At 36.9% G+C, this 15,865-nt stretch overlaps 1 protein-coding gene across 4 annotated transcripts in view; it reads right to left on the reverse strand.

Moving 5' to 3' along the window:
- mre11a (MRE11 homolog A, double strand break repair nuclease) overlaps positions 1–15,865 on the reverse strand; it is a 105,140-nt gene that overhangs the window by 23,855 nt on the left and 65,420 nt on the right. For all 4 annotated transcript variants that reach the window (XM_048161979.1, XM_048161981.1, XM_048161980.1 and 1 more), the window contains one exon: positions 6,245–6,386. In XM_048161979.1, the coding sequence (XP_048017936.1) occupies positions 6,245–6,386 (142 nt within the window). The remainder of the gene's footprint in view (positions 1–6,244; positions 6,387–15,865) is intronic.

The following is a 15,865-nucleotide window of genomic DNA, read 5'->3' on the forward strand; positions in this document are numbered from 1 at the left end:
CTATTTTAACGATCTAAACGCAAAGTGTAAAGTGCACGGCGCAGGTGCACTCAGGGCGTGTCCAAATCCACTTTTCTATTTTAACTACAGAAAAACGGTCCGTGCGCCGGGGCGCATTTTTGAAATGGGTTGTCCCTATTCTCTTAATGAGTAATGGGCATAACGTTCAATAAACCAATCAGAGTGTCATCTCCCATTCCCTTTAAGAGCGAGATGCGCTCGTGCCATGGCGGATTGCTATTTACATGGCGGAATTTGTTGGCGGAAAAGCTGAATGCTTTTCAAGCGAAGAAACCAATCTGCTCGTGCGCAAAGTTAAAGCGGGCTTGCAAATGCAGGCTTTCAAATAGCTCCGCGCGATGAGTCAGTTAATATATATGTGTGTGTATTATTGCAATATTGCAAGAAGCTGCTTACATTAATCTTACTTTCGAAAAAAATTAATAAATACAATCATGATTTTTCATGAAAAAATATCTTATAATAGGCCTAAATACCTTGGTATCAGCTTGTTTTCATCAATGGTATAATTAATTAATTTCAGATTTATTTGGTTTGTCATGATTAATTTGTGTTCATAATCAATAAAAATAAAAGAAAATAAACTCTTCTAACAAGAATAAACACATATGAACAATTAGAAATTATTATTGTAACTATCCAAGCAGCGTTTCTCGCTCAGATGTGACGGCGGAATTTATACTTTATCTAAATGTGATTACAGAATATATTTAAATTATCCATCAAATTGTCATTTTCTCCTTACAGTTAACAATAATGCCTGACCAGTAAATTACTTGGTGAACAAAGAAAACATTTTGGCATTAGGCATTGGCATTAGTTAATGCCAAAAAATGTAAAAGTTTTACCTTATAAATATAATTTAGTTTAATTAATTTTAAAATTCGTCACCGGAGTGAATGGGAACATGATTTATTTATTGAATATTTGAAAATATAAGTGGTTCTTAAGTCAAAACTTTTTTAATGGTTTGTGCAACTTTCTATTCCTCCGCTGCGTGGTTCTAGTCAGCACTGGATTCTAGCCACCACCAGATTCAGTGCTTTAGCGCTGGTCTGTGACTGGAAAAATAATCGATGCAAAAAAAAAACAAACCACAACATAGCTTACATGTCACATTAAACTGGCAGATTTTAGAATGTTGTAGGCAATTCTTTTGCAAGTAATTACAAGTTTAATCTTGTCTTGCCTAGATCTTTGGTGTAAACTCCTGAATGCACCCCAAGAACACCTGAATGCCCCCCTTTCAAAAATCTTGCTTCCAACGCCCCCCGTTGTTCTCTGAACGCCGCCTGGGGGGCAGTACCGCCCCCGTTGAGAAACACTAGTCTAGTTAATAAAGTCTTGTTCACGTCACACGTAAAGTTGTCTGTGTTACACGCTCATATACTGGAGTCCCTATTCATGCAGATCCTGACTACAGGCTCTTAGTAGTCCTGTACAATAAGATTGTTATTTCCCATAACCTGGAAATGAACATTTCTTAGAATTAATAAACAATTAACACTGTGTGTTCATTGGACAGCAGGTTAATTGACTGTAATATTAATTTTATTACATTAAGTTAATTTTATTAACTGATCCAAATATTTATAATTAATTATAACTAGTTATGATTAATTATTCATATTTATTTTGAGCTAATTTGCTACACACACACACACACACACACACACACACACACACACACACACACACACACACACACACACACACACACACACACCCTATAAACCATTGTCTGTAACAGAGCAAAGTTTTGATAATATGTCAAATCCATTCAATAATTCAGTAATAATGCAGGAAAAGCTCACAGCAGTGAAGGAGTGACACTCTAAAACATCAAGAGTGAAATAAACACACCCATTCTCACGCACACATGATACCCCTTAGGTACAATATGTAAAATAATCTAAAAATCTTCATTTTGAATTTTTTAAAAAAGGTAGCTTGATCAGAATGGGCTGAAACTTGGTGATTTTTATGTCAATTGGTATGCGAACACAGAAAAAAATTGAGGGCATGATTCGAAAAGTCTAATTGGTCGTAAAAAAATAGTTACAATTGTGTTCTTTGGTCAAAAATGACCGACCATAGGAAATTAATGGGAAATCGACAAAAAACACAAAAATTCAGAGAATTTTGGTGTGTACAATCTACAAATTGGCCACAAATCTGAAAAAAAAGTACACAGCGGTGTGTGATATAGACACACCCACTCACACACACGCACACACTAACACACACACACACACACACACACACACACACACACACACACACACACACACACACACACACCCTCTCTCTCAAGCAAAAATGTAGCACCTCTGTTCAATCTTTCTGATTTTAGAAAATCTTTGTAAAAGTGCCTTATAAAATATTAATTCAAATAAATACTTTAAAATAATTTGAGCTTCAGCCTGGTTTAATAGCATTTATATACATAAAAATGTCTTTGGTCAAATTAAGCTGTAAAATAAATAGTTTATCCCTTTAAATATAATGGATTTTGAAAGATATCAACAAAAAAAAACGGGCAAAAAACTTTAAAAGCGATTTTCTCAGGTTTTCAATTGGAAAAAGAGGGCAGACGACCATAATTCAAATGGGTATATCTTTAAAACCATTCAAGGTATGACTTTGACTAGGATATCATTTTAAAGCTTATTGTCTCATCTTTCATTGATACCAAAATCTCAGTTTTGAAATTTGGGTCACTGTGACTCATTTTGCTGGATCAGGTCACAAATCAGGACACACCCGTCCTTCGGATGAGACGTTAAACCGAGGTCCTGACTCTCTGTGGTCATTAAAAATCCCAGGATGTCCTTCGAAAAGAGTAGGGCTGTAACCCTGACATCCTGGCCAAACTTGCCCATTGGCCTCTGTCCATCATGGCCTCCTAATCATCCCCATACACTGATTGGCTTCATCACTCTGTCTCCTCTCCACCAATAAGCTGGTGTGTGGCGGGCGTTCTGGCGCAATATGGCTGCCGTCGCATCATCCAGGTGGATGCTGCACATTGGTGGTGGTTGAGGAGATTCCCCCTTCAATATGTAAAGCGCTTTGAGTGCCCAGAAAAGCGCTATATAAATGTAAGGAATTATTATTATTATTATTATAAATTATGAACAAAACTGCCCTATATTATTTTACCTATCCACTTATGTACTCCACAACAAAACCTCCAAAATTAACAGTTGGACTATTCAGGCTTTATAAACGTGAAGCCAAAACGAATAAAAAAAAAAAAAATCTCTTTTCTTTTTTGACGCCATTCCAGCTTCTATTGCTATATTCAAGGCGAGAAACAGGTTTATTTATTGGAAATAAAACTAAAGATGCAAAACGAATTAATGTAAAGTGAATCTGTAGCCTACCTTTCTCATTCGGCACGAATCCAACTGTTTTCATTTTCGAGACGAATGCTAAACTATTATTTATCATGAGCTTACTTTACTCACATTATCGACGTAAAACATCATCCTTCACATATAACAGCACATATAACTACGTTCCAGTCAAAATTTCGTTCGTTTCGTTCCTTGAACCGGTTCAGAGCCCTGGTCAGGTTACTGTATAAAATTTGCATATATCAGGGAGCTGCTATCAATATGCAATAGTATTGAAATCTCCTTTAAGCGCGTGCTCACTTTTCACTTTCAAATTCGCAATAACACGTACTCTGTGTATAGGGAGTGGCAGTACCTACCGCACATATCGCAAGAAAAGATATGTCAATTTGTCAGGACCTGTTATGCTTACTTTTACTTTTCGCTTTGCCACCAAGTCCTCTGCCATCATCTATCCTTACTCTCGTCACATGATTAGTGAAATCTGACTGCTGCATTGTAGCTCAGGCTTTATGGAGCAGAGCTTTTAGATTATAATTGTAGCATCCATTGTCCACCTGAACTGAATGTTTTTTTTTTCTCTAAAAAAGCAAAACGACAGTGGAAGAGGTGCAGCGGTGGGAAAGTAATGTAATCAGTGTATGGCTGAACACCATGTAATATATATAACACCAGTAACACCGACTACAGCAGTTAGCCTTTTAAATTTTTGATTTGCCTGCATTGACATCATTATACAGTCCTGCTCACCATTATTGGCACCCATGAAGTTTAAGTACATAATGTGGAATATCTCCAGAAAAAGAAATAATAAAGTGAAACAGCTTTTTTTCTATAGAGAACTTGTGTTTGATACAAAAGAGCAAATGATAAACAACAATTAAAAACAAAAACAAAAACAAAAAAACAATGGGAGAAAAAAAAAAGAAAAACTTAAGCTTGCTGTGACACTGGCATTGGCACCCTTTACTATAAATCAGTATGGGAATACATTTTGATTCACCTGTGGTAAATCACAAATGAGAATCACCTGTGATAAATTGTCAGTGCCCATGTAACATAAATTAGCCACTAAATGATGACTTCAATGTTTTAAAAAGCCACATGTTACTCCCTGTTCCTTAATGGTGAAGACAAAGGAGCTGTCTAAGGACATCAGAAGTGCTATTATTAGCAAACACAAGACCTTCATAAGGTCATCTCCAAAACCTTGGTATCCTTGTTTTAACAGTGCTCAATGTTATTAAGAAGTTTGCCAAGCATGGAACTGTCAAGAACCTCCCTGGACGTAGGGGAAAGAGGAAAATTGATGAGAGAACTCTTCGAAGGTTGGTGCGAATGGTGGAAAAAAACACCACATCGTGTCGCGTGCACAGAGGAGACACCGGGTTTTTTGCATAGTATAGAGTGACAGATCGTACCAGCATACTTTGAGGTCAAAATGCGTACCCGCTACGCAAAATGCATACATGTTGGCAGGTCTGCAAGTACTATACGCTGCACACTAAACCAAGCAGGGCTTCATGGGCGAAGGCCAAGACAGGCACCATTGCTAAAGAAAAGACATAAGAAGGAATGACAGATCTTTGCCAAAAAGTACTTGGACAAACAAAAATCCTTCTGGGAAAATGTTCTGTGGACAGATGAAACAAAAATAGAGCTTTCTGGCAATACACATCTGTTTGTTTACAGATGGCACAATGAAGCTTATAAGTAAAAGAACACCCTACCAACAGTTAAGCATGGTGGAGGATCAATAATGCTGTGGGGCTGCTTTGCTGTGTCTGGTACTGGAGGCCTTGACCATATCACAGGAATCATGAAATCAGAGAATTACCAAGAGATTTTATAGCGAAATGTCCTACCTAGTGTAAGAAAACTTGGTTTGAGTCGAAGATCATGGGTCTCCCAGCAAGACAAAAACCCAAAGTACACATCCAAAAGCATGCAGGAATGGTTGGTTGAAAAAGAAAAAATGTACTGTTTTAAAATGTCCAGCTATGAGTCCTGATCTCAATCCCACTGAAAATCTTTGGGGTGAGCTGAAATCTGCCATTGGGGAAAAGAACCCTGTAAACGTTTAAGAGCTTGAACAAATTGCAAAGGAAGAGTGGAAAAAAAATAACAGCAGAGAAATGCAAGAAGCTTATAGATGGCTACAAGAAACGTTTGGAGGCTGTCATTGCTGCAAAAGGGTGTGCAACCAAACATTAAGGAAGGGTGCCTTTATTGCTGCCCATGCTGTTTTTTCCTGTTTCTTCTTTCAAATTACTACATGCAAGTTGAAAAACAATGTTCTTTGTTTAATTACTTTGGACCTCCAATTAAAAATCCTGATGATATAATTTTGATACATTTTCATTTATTCCTGAAGATATTGTACAGGTTGTGCAAAAAAAATGAAGGGGGGCCAATAATGGTGAGCAGGACTGTATGCGAACTGAACTGAACTGGACGATGACATCACTGTTTTCTCAGAGCTGCTGTATAGATAAATGAACTAAAATAGTAACTAATGATTTTTACAGTGGAATGAATCAACACTGAATTTACTTAAGCTGAACAATGACACCATTTTCTTCTAGAGCTACTGTGCAGCCAAATTAATTTCCTGTTAACACTGTAAAGCTGCTTTGACACAGTCTGCATTGTAAAAAAGTGTTATATAAAGGTGACTTGACTTGACTAAAAATGAATCATGACTTCCCCCACTGATCACGTCTTTCCTGTGCCAGGCATGCCGTGTGGTCCTGCGTGGTACTGCATGCAGTCACAGGATCCTTTTCCCTTTGAGGTGCATTCTCTATGGCCCCATCTGCATTATTTATGTAACTTACACCACATTGTAAATATTATAAACTCACCAATGCCATAGAGTGCAATCCTGGTATTTCCTTTCTGCAGAAGAACTGGACTGATCTCAAGTTTCTCCACTGAATGACTGCGGCCAAAATGATTGAGCAGGCCAGAGCAGCTCAACAGGTCTATAGCACATAGTCCATCAGCCTGGAATACACATACAAACCAAACACAAAAACTGAGAAAATAAGATTATAGGAAGGAAGGAAGACATTCAATTGACTAATCAATTTTCTAATCAACATTTAAATTGTATCTCTTACTGACCAATTGAACACATCAAGATAGAATATGCAGTAACACTTTCTATGAAGACCATGCTTATAATGAATTATAGCACCATTTATGCATATACCATTTATAAGTAAGAATTACTGTTCTATAAATATATTTATAAAGACTCATTAAGACCTATACTGCATTATAAGAACAGTTATAGTTACATTTATATTATTTTCATAATTACTTATAAGCCATGCATTTGCTTTTTAAATGTGTATGCTCATAAGCCATTATACACTGATTTATAAATGATCATATATAAAATAGTTCCAGAGACATTTGTTTGCTGTACCAATTAGTTATCAATTATGTCTTTAATGGCTAATGTTTGCATTAGAGGTCATGAATGGCAATTTTAATTTGTTAAAATCTATATCTCCTCATCCATATGCATGGTATTGCTTATAGCAGTTTGGAATTATACTTTAAAAAATATATATTGTTGCAGTGTTTTGCTAGTATGTAACATTAAAAAAGATTTATTTTCAGCTGATTGAATTGATTTCTTGGGTTTTTCCCCCATTATTTAATTACAGGAATTATTGTTCATTAGTTACACTTGAAAGTAAACAACTTAAAATGTATAATTCATGATTTCTTAATATTTGATTTAGGAAAATAGCATCCTAAGTGTTTTCACTTTACTTAAAGTGTTTTCACTTTACTTAAAGTGTTTTCACTTTACTTAAAGCCTTCAATGATGCATTTCTAGAGATCAGTAACTGTATTATCACTCATAAAAGTATTTATAAGAACACAACACGGGTATTAATTACAATATATTCAATTATTTGACAGAAATAAATCTGAATTACTAAAAAGTCATTGTAACTGTAATATAATAACATTATAGCAATGCAGGTTGCATCTTTATAAATACATTCATAGAACCATACGATTGACTAATTAATACTTATAAATCACTATGTAATGGATTATGAGCATGTGCATTAAAAAAGAAAATGCATGGCTTATAAGTAATTATAAAAATAATATAAATGTACCTATAACTGTTCTCATAATGCGTTATAGGTCTTAATGAGTGTTTATAAATATGTTTAGAAAATAGTAATACTTATAATGAATTATAGCACCATTTATACTTATTTATAAGCATGGTCTTCATAGAAAGTGTTACCGAATACGCAATTACAACTTTTTATATCTGAGAATCAGAAGTGCTCATACTGTTTTACTTTACTGCATTGTGACACTGCCACATAAAGGACATGTTTTACCTATCTGTATGTAACAGTACATTTGGGTATCAGAGTTTTAAATGGTTGTACATGTTTCCTTGTCCATTTTAACTCCTCTTAACATAGTGTGTTTGTCTTTTGTGAATGGGACTCTACCTGTAATGTAGCAAGCACATGACAGGAAGTAGGAAGTAGACTCTGACATGCTAAGTATAAAAGGAGCAGTATGGCCGAAAAGCAAGGCCTGCTACCTCAGGAAGCAGGTCAATAATCATCCCTTGCCTGGATTGTGAAGTACTCTTTGTGGACACTTGCTCTTCCAGGACTGGCACTTGCACTTTGGATTATGAAGACTTTGGATTGTATATACACGGGTGGACATCTTGGACTAGTTCAGTGTGATTTGTTTGTGAAAATACATAGCTGTTATTTTATATCTGCTGTTCAATTGTCTTCATTGTTTACAGTTCCCCTTTTAATTGTGTTACCTCTGCCGATAGGGTTACAGCATTACTTCATCTTTTTTTCTGTTGATTAGTGTAACCCTAACCTTATTGTTTGAATTCTTTGGTCAATTAAGTACATTACTAACTGCAGGGTTTTCTGAGGAAAAGTGGGCAGTTACACTCAGGAAAAACTTGTGAAAAGGTCTCATGCACAACAATACTTGCAGACACTGATTGAGGAAGCTGATTGAGTGTGAACTTGCAAATACGATGTCAGACACTGTAATATGCCCTGGCCCTCTTCCTGTTCGCCGGAGTGATGAGATACTTAGCAGACTGTCCTCACTTAATGGCTGTCTAAGTGGTGTCTGCAGAATAATACAGGGTTCACAGACAATTGGAAAGTCTTTGGGGCAGACCTGACCTGTTGAAAAGAAATGGTATCCATCCCTCCTGGGATGGTGCCACTCTCCTCTCTAGTAATATGGCACACAACTCAAACGTGACAAACTGGGGCCCAGGTCAGGAAGCAGACAGACTGGCTAAACCGACCATCTGCTAGCTGTCTCACGTCACAGAAGTCAGATAAATCCCAACACATAGAGACTCTTTCACCTAGATATCATCACATAGAGCCTGTGTCTGTTCCCCGATTTAGTAAATACAAAAAAACTCCCATTTAAGGGTAAAAATTTAATTTACATCTTGGGTTGCTGAATATTAGATCCCTTTCTTCAAAAGTACTTAATGTAAAGTATATGATCACAGATTATAAACTAGATTTGCTGTGTTTGACAGAAACCTGGCTTGAACCAGACGATTACATTACTTTAAATGAGTCCACCCCTCAAGATTACCGTTATAAACACAAACCTTGTCTGAAAGGCAAAGGGGGAGGTGTTGCTGTAATTTATAGTAATATCTCAGAAGTCTTTCAAATATAATTCCTTCAAAGTGATGGTGCTTTATGTAACATTATATAGTGTACATGATAAATCCCGTTTGACATGTGTGCTGGCTACTATATACAGGCCACCAGGGCACCATACAGACTTTATCAAAGAATTTACTGATTTTCCATCGGAGTTAGCACTGGCTGCAGATATAAATATCCATGTAGATAATGAAAAAAAAAAATGCATTGGGATTGGCATTTACAGACATTTTAAACTCATTTGGAGTTAGACAACATGTGTTAGGACCCGCTCATTGTCATAATCATACATTAAATCTAGTATTGTCACATGGATTCGATATTGATGCCATTGAAATTTTGCAGCAGAACGATGACATCTCAGATCATTATCTAGTCTAGTGTATACTACATTTAGCCAAGGCTGCAAAACCACCTCCCTGTTACAAATATGGTAGAACTATCACTTCTACCACTAAAGACTGCTTTATAAATAATCTTCCTGATCAGTTTCATCTCTTTAGCATACCAGGGGCCATATTCACAAAACATCTTAAGATTAAAAGTAGCTCCTAATTTACCAATTTAGGAGAAACCCTTTAAAATAATGGGCGTGTCAGTCCTAATTTTAGGACCCCTACATTTTTGCTCTAAGAGTATTTCACAAAGCATTTTAACGCTAAAACTAGCTCCTAAATCTTTCAAGTCTAGTCAAGTCATCTTCATTTATATTGTGCTTTTTACAATAGAGATTGTTTCAAAGCAGCTTTACAGTGATAATAGGAAAATTAATGGACAGATTATTTTGGCTTTACAGGTGCTCTAGGAAAAAGTTATTATTGAGTAGGGCTGCACGATTTGGGGAAAATGTCATATTGCGATTATTGAGGTCAATATTGCGATTGCGATTTGCGATAGCGATATAATAAACAAATAGTATCATGAGTCATCTTGCTTGGTTCTCAATGAAAATACACACACAGATTACTGATAATGCTGAAATGTGTATTTCTCAACTCAAACTAGCAACAACAGCAAACAAATGCACAGCGTTTTCAAATTAAAATATTTTTATGAAATTAAATAACATCTTTGCATTACTGCAAACTTGTTATAATCCCATTTAAGATATTTGTTTATTTACTAATCTGTAGTGGTTCAACGGATCACAAAACTCACAGTTCGGATCACATCACGGTTATGACGTCACAGATCGGATCATTTTTCGGATCAGCACAAAAAAAAAAAAAAAGAAAATTGGATGGGGGTAACTTAACTTTGCATTTATTACTTAGCCCACTTAAACTATTCTGATACCATAGCATAAACTGCTAGCCTAAATAATACATTATTAAAGGCAAGTGAACAGACTGTAAAAAGAACAAATACTGTACACCAATTACAACAAGCATAGATAAATACTACATAAAGTTACAAATAAAGTATAAGGTCTAACTGTAGTATTAATTTTCATGCACAGAAATGTAATAATTAAATGTAAAATGACACTGTTCATTGTATAAATTTAATATAGATTAATCTTTGTTAAAGCTGTGTTTTGTTGTTTGATTTACATGACAGACAACAGCAGGTATTTATAGGTTGCTGTCACTTTAAGAGTAAGACATGCACGCACACATCAGACAGATACATCTGAATTCTCACCTCGTTCAATTAAGACATAACTGAATGTGTTTACATGAATACTTGCTGAGAGGGGTATTTTGACTGACATAATGTGTGTATGTGACCATCCAAGTGCACTGAGGACGCGAAAGAGAAATCAATTTGGAGTTCGCGAGCTATAACGCGCCTCTCTCTCTCTCTGTGCGCGCGAACCTTGTATGTATGTGCGTCATGTGCGCACCGATAACAGCGCTGCGTGCGATACCGAATTAAATCCTCTTTCCTCTTCAACCACTACTAATCTGGGTTTATAATCTTATAGCCAAAATATCGCCATATAACAGAGGTAACGTTAGCGTTTTTTCTTGCCACCAGTTCAGTGACCGTTTGCTCCGCATCCATCTTTACCCGTTCTCTGCGCTGCACACCGGAAAAGTCATGACCATGCGCGCCACACATGCCACTGCCTAAACTGAAACTGACTGGTCTTCTTTTTATTAGCGGTGTATAAAATGGGCAAACAGCTCTCAGATAATGGGTTGTTGTGTCCACACATGTATTTTTTTTGTTTTTTTTTATTTATTTATTAACTTATTATTATTTTATTTCATAAAATCGTAGCATTTTGCGTCATATAATCGCACAAGCTTGACATCGCGATTGCGATTGCGATATGATTAATCGTGCAGCTCTATTATTGAGCTAAAGTAAGTTTTTGATTGAATTACTTATGTTGTAAAACTCTTTAATTATTACCTTAGGGGCTGCTTAAATTACACAATTTTAACTGAAAACAGAAGACTTTTAATGTGTTCTTGCCATTCATTTACATGTTTAGTCTATATGAACGGCAAGAGAGCATTAAAAGTCTTCTGTGAAACGTTAGGAGTAGTCAAGAGGACTCCTAAGTCACTAAGACCAAATCATAAACAATCCTAATGGCCGTTGCTGCCAATCCGCCTCAGCAATCTGCCCAAAGACATTGTACACCATTGAGGCAATAGTGATAGAACTTTGGGTGCTGAGAACCTTTTCTTCATAAATGCAATACATATTTTGATTTACAGATTTGAATCTACAATAAAACTAAATTAAATATTTAATGAATAAATACATGTCCGATTACCTGTGGCAGTTGCTTTCACAGTTCAGAGTGAGTTCACACTTACAAATGATCGAATAGAGTAAAAAAAAAATAATTATAATAAGCGTATTTGGTGTGCTGTCCAAAGGGGATCAAGGGCTCAGAGCTTGGAATTTAGCCCAAACCCAGAATACTCCCATGTATCCCCAGCTGAGAGTGAGGAACGGGGTGGTGGAGGGATGCAGAAAACTGTTGAGGTAACTATAGGTGAGTCTGCTCTCATCTGTGAATATATACCTCCTCTCGAGCTGATTAGATAGACCGTTTGAATGCTCTCCTCCCAAACTTTGTTTATAAAACATCATTTGTCGCTTGAATTCTGCATTCTCTCGAGACGCAGACATGTAAGAGGCTGACAATTAACTAGCTGAACATATACTAGTTTAATTAGTGACACAGCCTACATTTTAAAACTTTTATTTGATTATGTCAACATTTTTATTTTAAAATCTTTATTTGAATATGGAAACATTTGCATTTTAAAACCCTTATTTGAATATGGCAACACGATACTTCAGTCATTCTACAATATTTCTATGATTAAATCTCTGACAGAGACTCCCTCCCTATCAGCCAATCACCGTGGGCATAGTTAGTAAGCGTGTTGACATCATCTATAGCAACGAGGTCAACCCCGCTCTTACTCTTAGCTTAGGACTTCTGTCTATTCCTTAGTAAAATTTTGTCTCAGCAGGTTTGTGAATAGGTTAAGAAAAAAATCTTTTACTGCTATTTAGGAGAACACTCTAAGTGGTAAGATAAAATGTTTTGTGAATACGTGAATACGTGTTTTGTGAATGGTTTCTCCTACCATTGCTATGCTGATGACACACAACTCTTCCTTTCATTCCAACCAGACGATCCCACAGTAGCTGCTCGAATCTCAAGCTGTCTGGCGGACATCTCGGCATGCATGAAAGAACATCATCTACAGCTCAACCTGGCTAAGACTGAGCTTCTCGTCTTCCCTGCCAATCCGACTCTAAATCACAATTTCAGCATCCAGCTTGGCACATCCTCAATTACCCCATCAAATTCGGCCAGAAATCTTGGAGTAATCCTTGATGACCAACTGACCTTCAAAGACCACATTGCAAAGACAGCTCAGTCTTGCAGATTTGCACTATACAACATCAGGAAAATCAGGCCCTTTCTAACAGAACATGCAACACAACTTCTGGTCCAGGCCCTGGTCATTTCTAGGCTTGATTACTCCAATGCTCTTCTGGCTGGACTGCCATCAAGCACAATCAAGCCTCTACAAATGATTCAGAACGATGCAGCACGTCTCGTCTTCAACGAGCCCAAAAGAGCCCACGTCACACCTCTCTTCATTTCTCTGCACTGGCTACCACTTGCGTTGACGCTTGCTTACAGATCTACCACAGGCTCAGCACCCTCCTACTTCCACTCACTCTTACGAGTCTACACTTCTACCAGAAGCCTATGCTCATTAAAGGAGCGAAGGCTTGTGGTACCATCACAGAGAGGCACAAAATCACTCTCCAGGACATTCTAGTTCACTGTCCCTTGCTGGTGGAATGATCTTCCTTCATTCGGAATGCTGAATCCCTGGCAATATTCAAAAGACAGTTGAAAATTCATCTCTTTTGTGAGCACTTAACCTCATCTTAAAAAAAAAAAAAAAAAAAAAAAAAAAAAAAAAACTTCTTATACCTATCCTTTCACTTCCTCTAATCCCTCCCTATTGTAGCTTATGATACTTCAAGCTTCTGCCAAATGAATAAATGTAAATGTAAATGTAAATGAATACAGGCCCAGAAGAACAGAAACTATTGACTCTTTTCTTCAGCATATTAGACACAGTTGCAAACACAACCCTAGCTATTTATTTGATACAGTGGCTAAATTAACTAGTGTTGGAGACATTTTATTGAATTGTAATTTTTGTTTGTGACACTAGAGGACATGTGAGTATTTTGAGTATATTAAAACCAAGTGCTAATGAGGTACAGGTGGTGCAATGGAAGGTCAAACAAACTTTTTGATCGTGCCATGTCGAGCATGCAGTGTATTGTATAGGACTGTGTTCGTGCCTGTTAACAGTTTGTTTTGAATGGAATATTTGTTTATTAATGAAGAATCGAAGTTAAGTTTGAAGTTTTATTTTTCATTTACTTTATTTTTGGTATTTGCAATGCCAAATGGACAATAAATTGATTGGCATATCCAACTTTATTCCAATGGTATGGACAATGACTTTATTTATTCAAGGAAAATCACGCTTCAGAAACAGACTCCTAAAACCCATCTGCGTCCAAATAAGTTTAAGTCAAAAAAGTTTGACTGAAGGAGCCTGGGTGAGCTTTCGCACCAACATCGACGACTGAGGCAGATCAAATTGGACGACTACAGGAAAAGTCAGCTGATCTGAAGTCGGATGATGCTCATTCATGACCGTTTTGTTTGATGGATTTACTGTGGATTATTGCTTTGATTGATTGTGGATTTCAAGGGACTACAAACGCACACATGTAAAAAAAATAGGATACAGCGCATATGAACGCCAAAGTTTTCAGCCTTCAGTGTTTCTGGAACTGAGGTATGAAAAGCATTTTCACTTGAACTTGACTTAAATGGCCAAGTGCACACAAAACAAACAAACAAAAATCCAATGCATTGGTGGTTAAAAAAGGGTGTTTGTGAAACTAAGAACTGTTTTATCTTTTGAAATGATTATGTTTGCCCATGTTTACGATGTCTGAGGTGATGTTTATGTAAAATATGCAGTGAGTATTAAAAGGTTTAAAAATGGTGGATGAAAAGGAGTTTCGTGGTTCTTAAATCGAGCACGATGAGGCTCAAACTCAGAAAGCAGCAGGTGAAAATGTTGAATCATCTGTACGAAAACAAGAGGTTAAGCTTACTGCATAAGCGTTAATGGCAAAACTCGATATTTTACAGAAACAAAGAAAGTCAAAAATTGACAAAGCATCCCAACTGAAAAAAAAACTATACAACAGAGAAAATGAAAATGAGGTCAAAAGTATATTTGAAAAGTTTACAACGCAATGCAAAGAAACAAAAGAAGCACACAAGTCTTTGTTTTATTGCCTTATGAAGAGAAAGACAGGCATGAAACCTGGTTCAAAGCAAAAATGCTATGGGCAATTCAGCACTGTGGTAAATGAATGGTTGGATAAGCTACAGGAGGAATGTGATCACGCTGCCAGTGAAATTGAACCCAATGATAGTGTTTCAAATGTAGAAACAAGGGTCAGCAGTCGCACCTCAAGCCACAAAAGTAGCCACCACAGTTCACGCTCCAGCAAATCTAATGCCTCTGTGCAACTTGCACGCATTCAGCTAGAAGCGGAAAAAGCCGCTCGTCACTCACACAAAATCTTTAAAAGCGAAGCATGATGTTGAGCAAAAGTTAGAAATGTTACAGAAACGTAGGGAACAAATGGATATCGATGCAAAAATCGCAGCCTCCAATGCAAAGCTATCTGTGCTCAGGACTTTTCAACAACGAGCAGACAGCATCGCAGTGGATAGAATGGAATCCTATGTCAGCAGACAAGCAAAATCAGCAACTGCATCTCTTCATCCAGAAGTTGAGACATAGCCAAGGACTACTTTGCAAAGCAGCACAGACGTTACCTCACAACCTGCATCATCTCATCATGTACAGCAACACGCATCTTCAAGACCTAGATTAACTGCTTCAGTAGATGATGGAAGGTTTGGTTTCCACACAGAATGTGCTTCAAAAACAAAGAAATAACATAGTTGCTAATACAGCAGCAAAAGTCTCAACACTTGCCACCATGTGAGATTCCAGTGTTTGAAGGGGATCCATTGCAATTCAGTTTGTTCACCAAAGCTTTTAAACATTGTGTGGAGGAAAAAACAAATAACAAGGGTGACTGCTTGTATTTTCTTGAAAGGTACTCAAGAGGGCGCCCAAGAGAAATTGTTCGAAGCTGTATGAATATGACACCTGAAAGAGGTTATGATACAGCTAAAGCTATGATTAAACTGCAGACTGGAGA

This window comes from Megalobrama amblycephala, linkage group LG16 (genome assembly GCF_018812025.1).
Source record: "Megalobrama amblycephala isolate DHTTF-2021 linkage group LG16, ASM1881202v1, whole genome shotgun sequence".
Taxonomy (NCBI): domain Eukaryota; kingdom Metazoa; phylum Chordata; class Actinopteri; order Cypriniformes; family Xenocyprididae; genus Megalobrama; species Megalobrama amblycephala.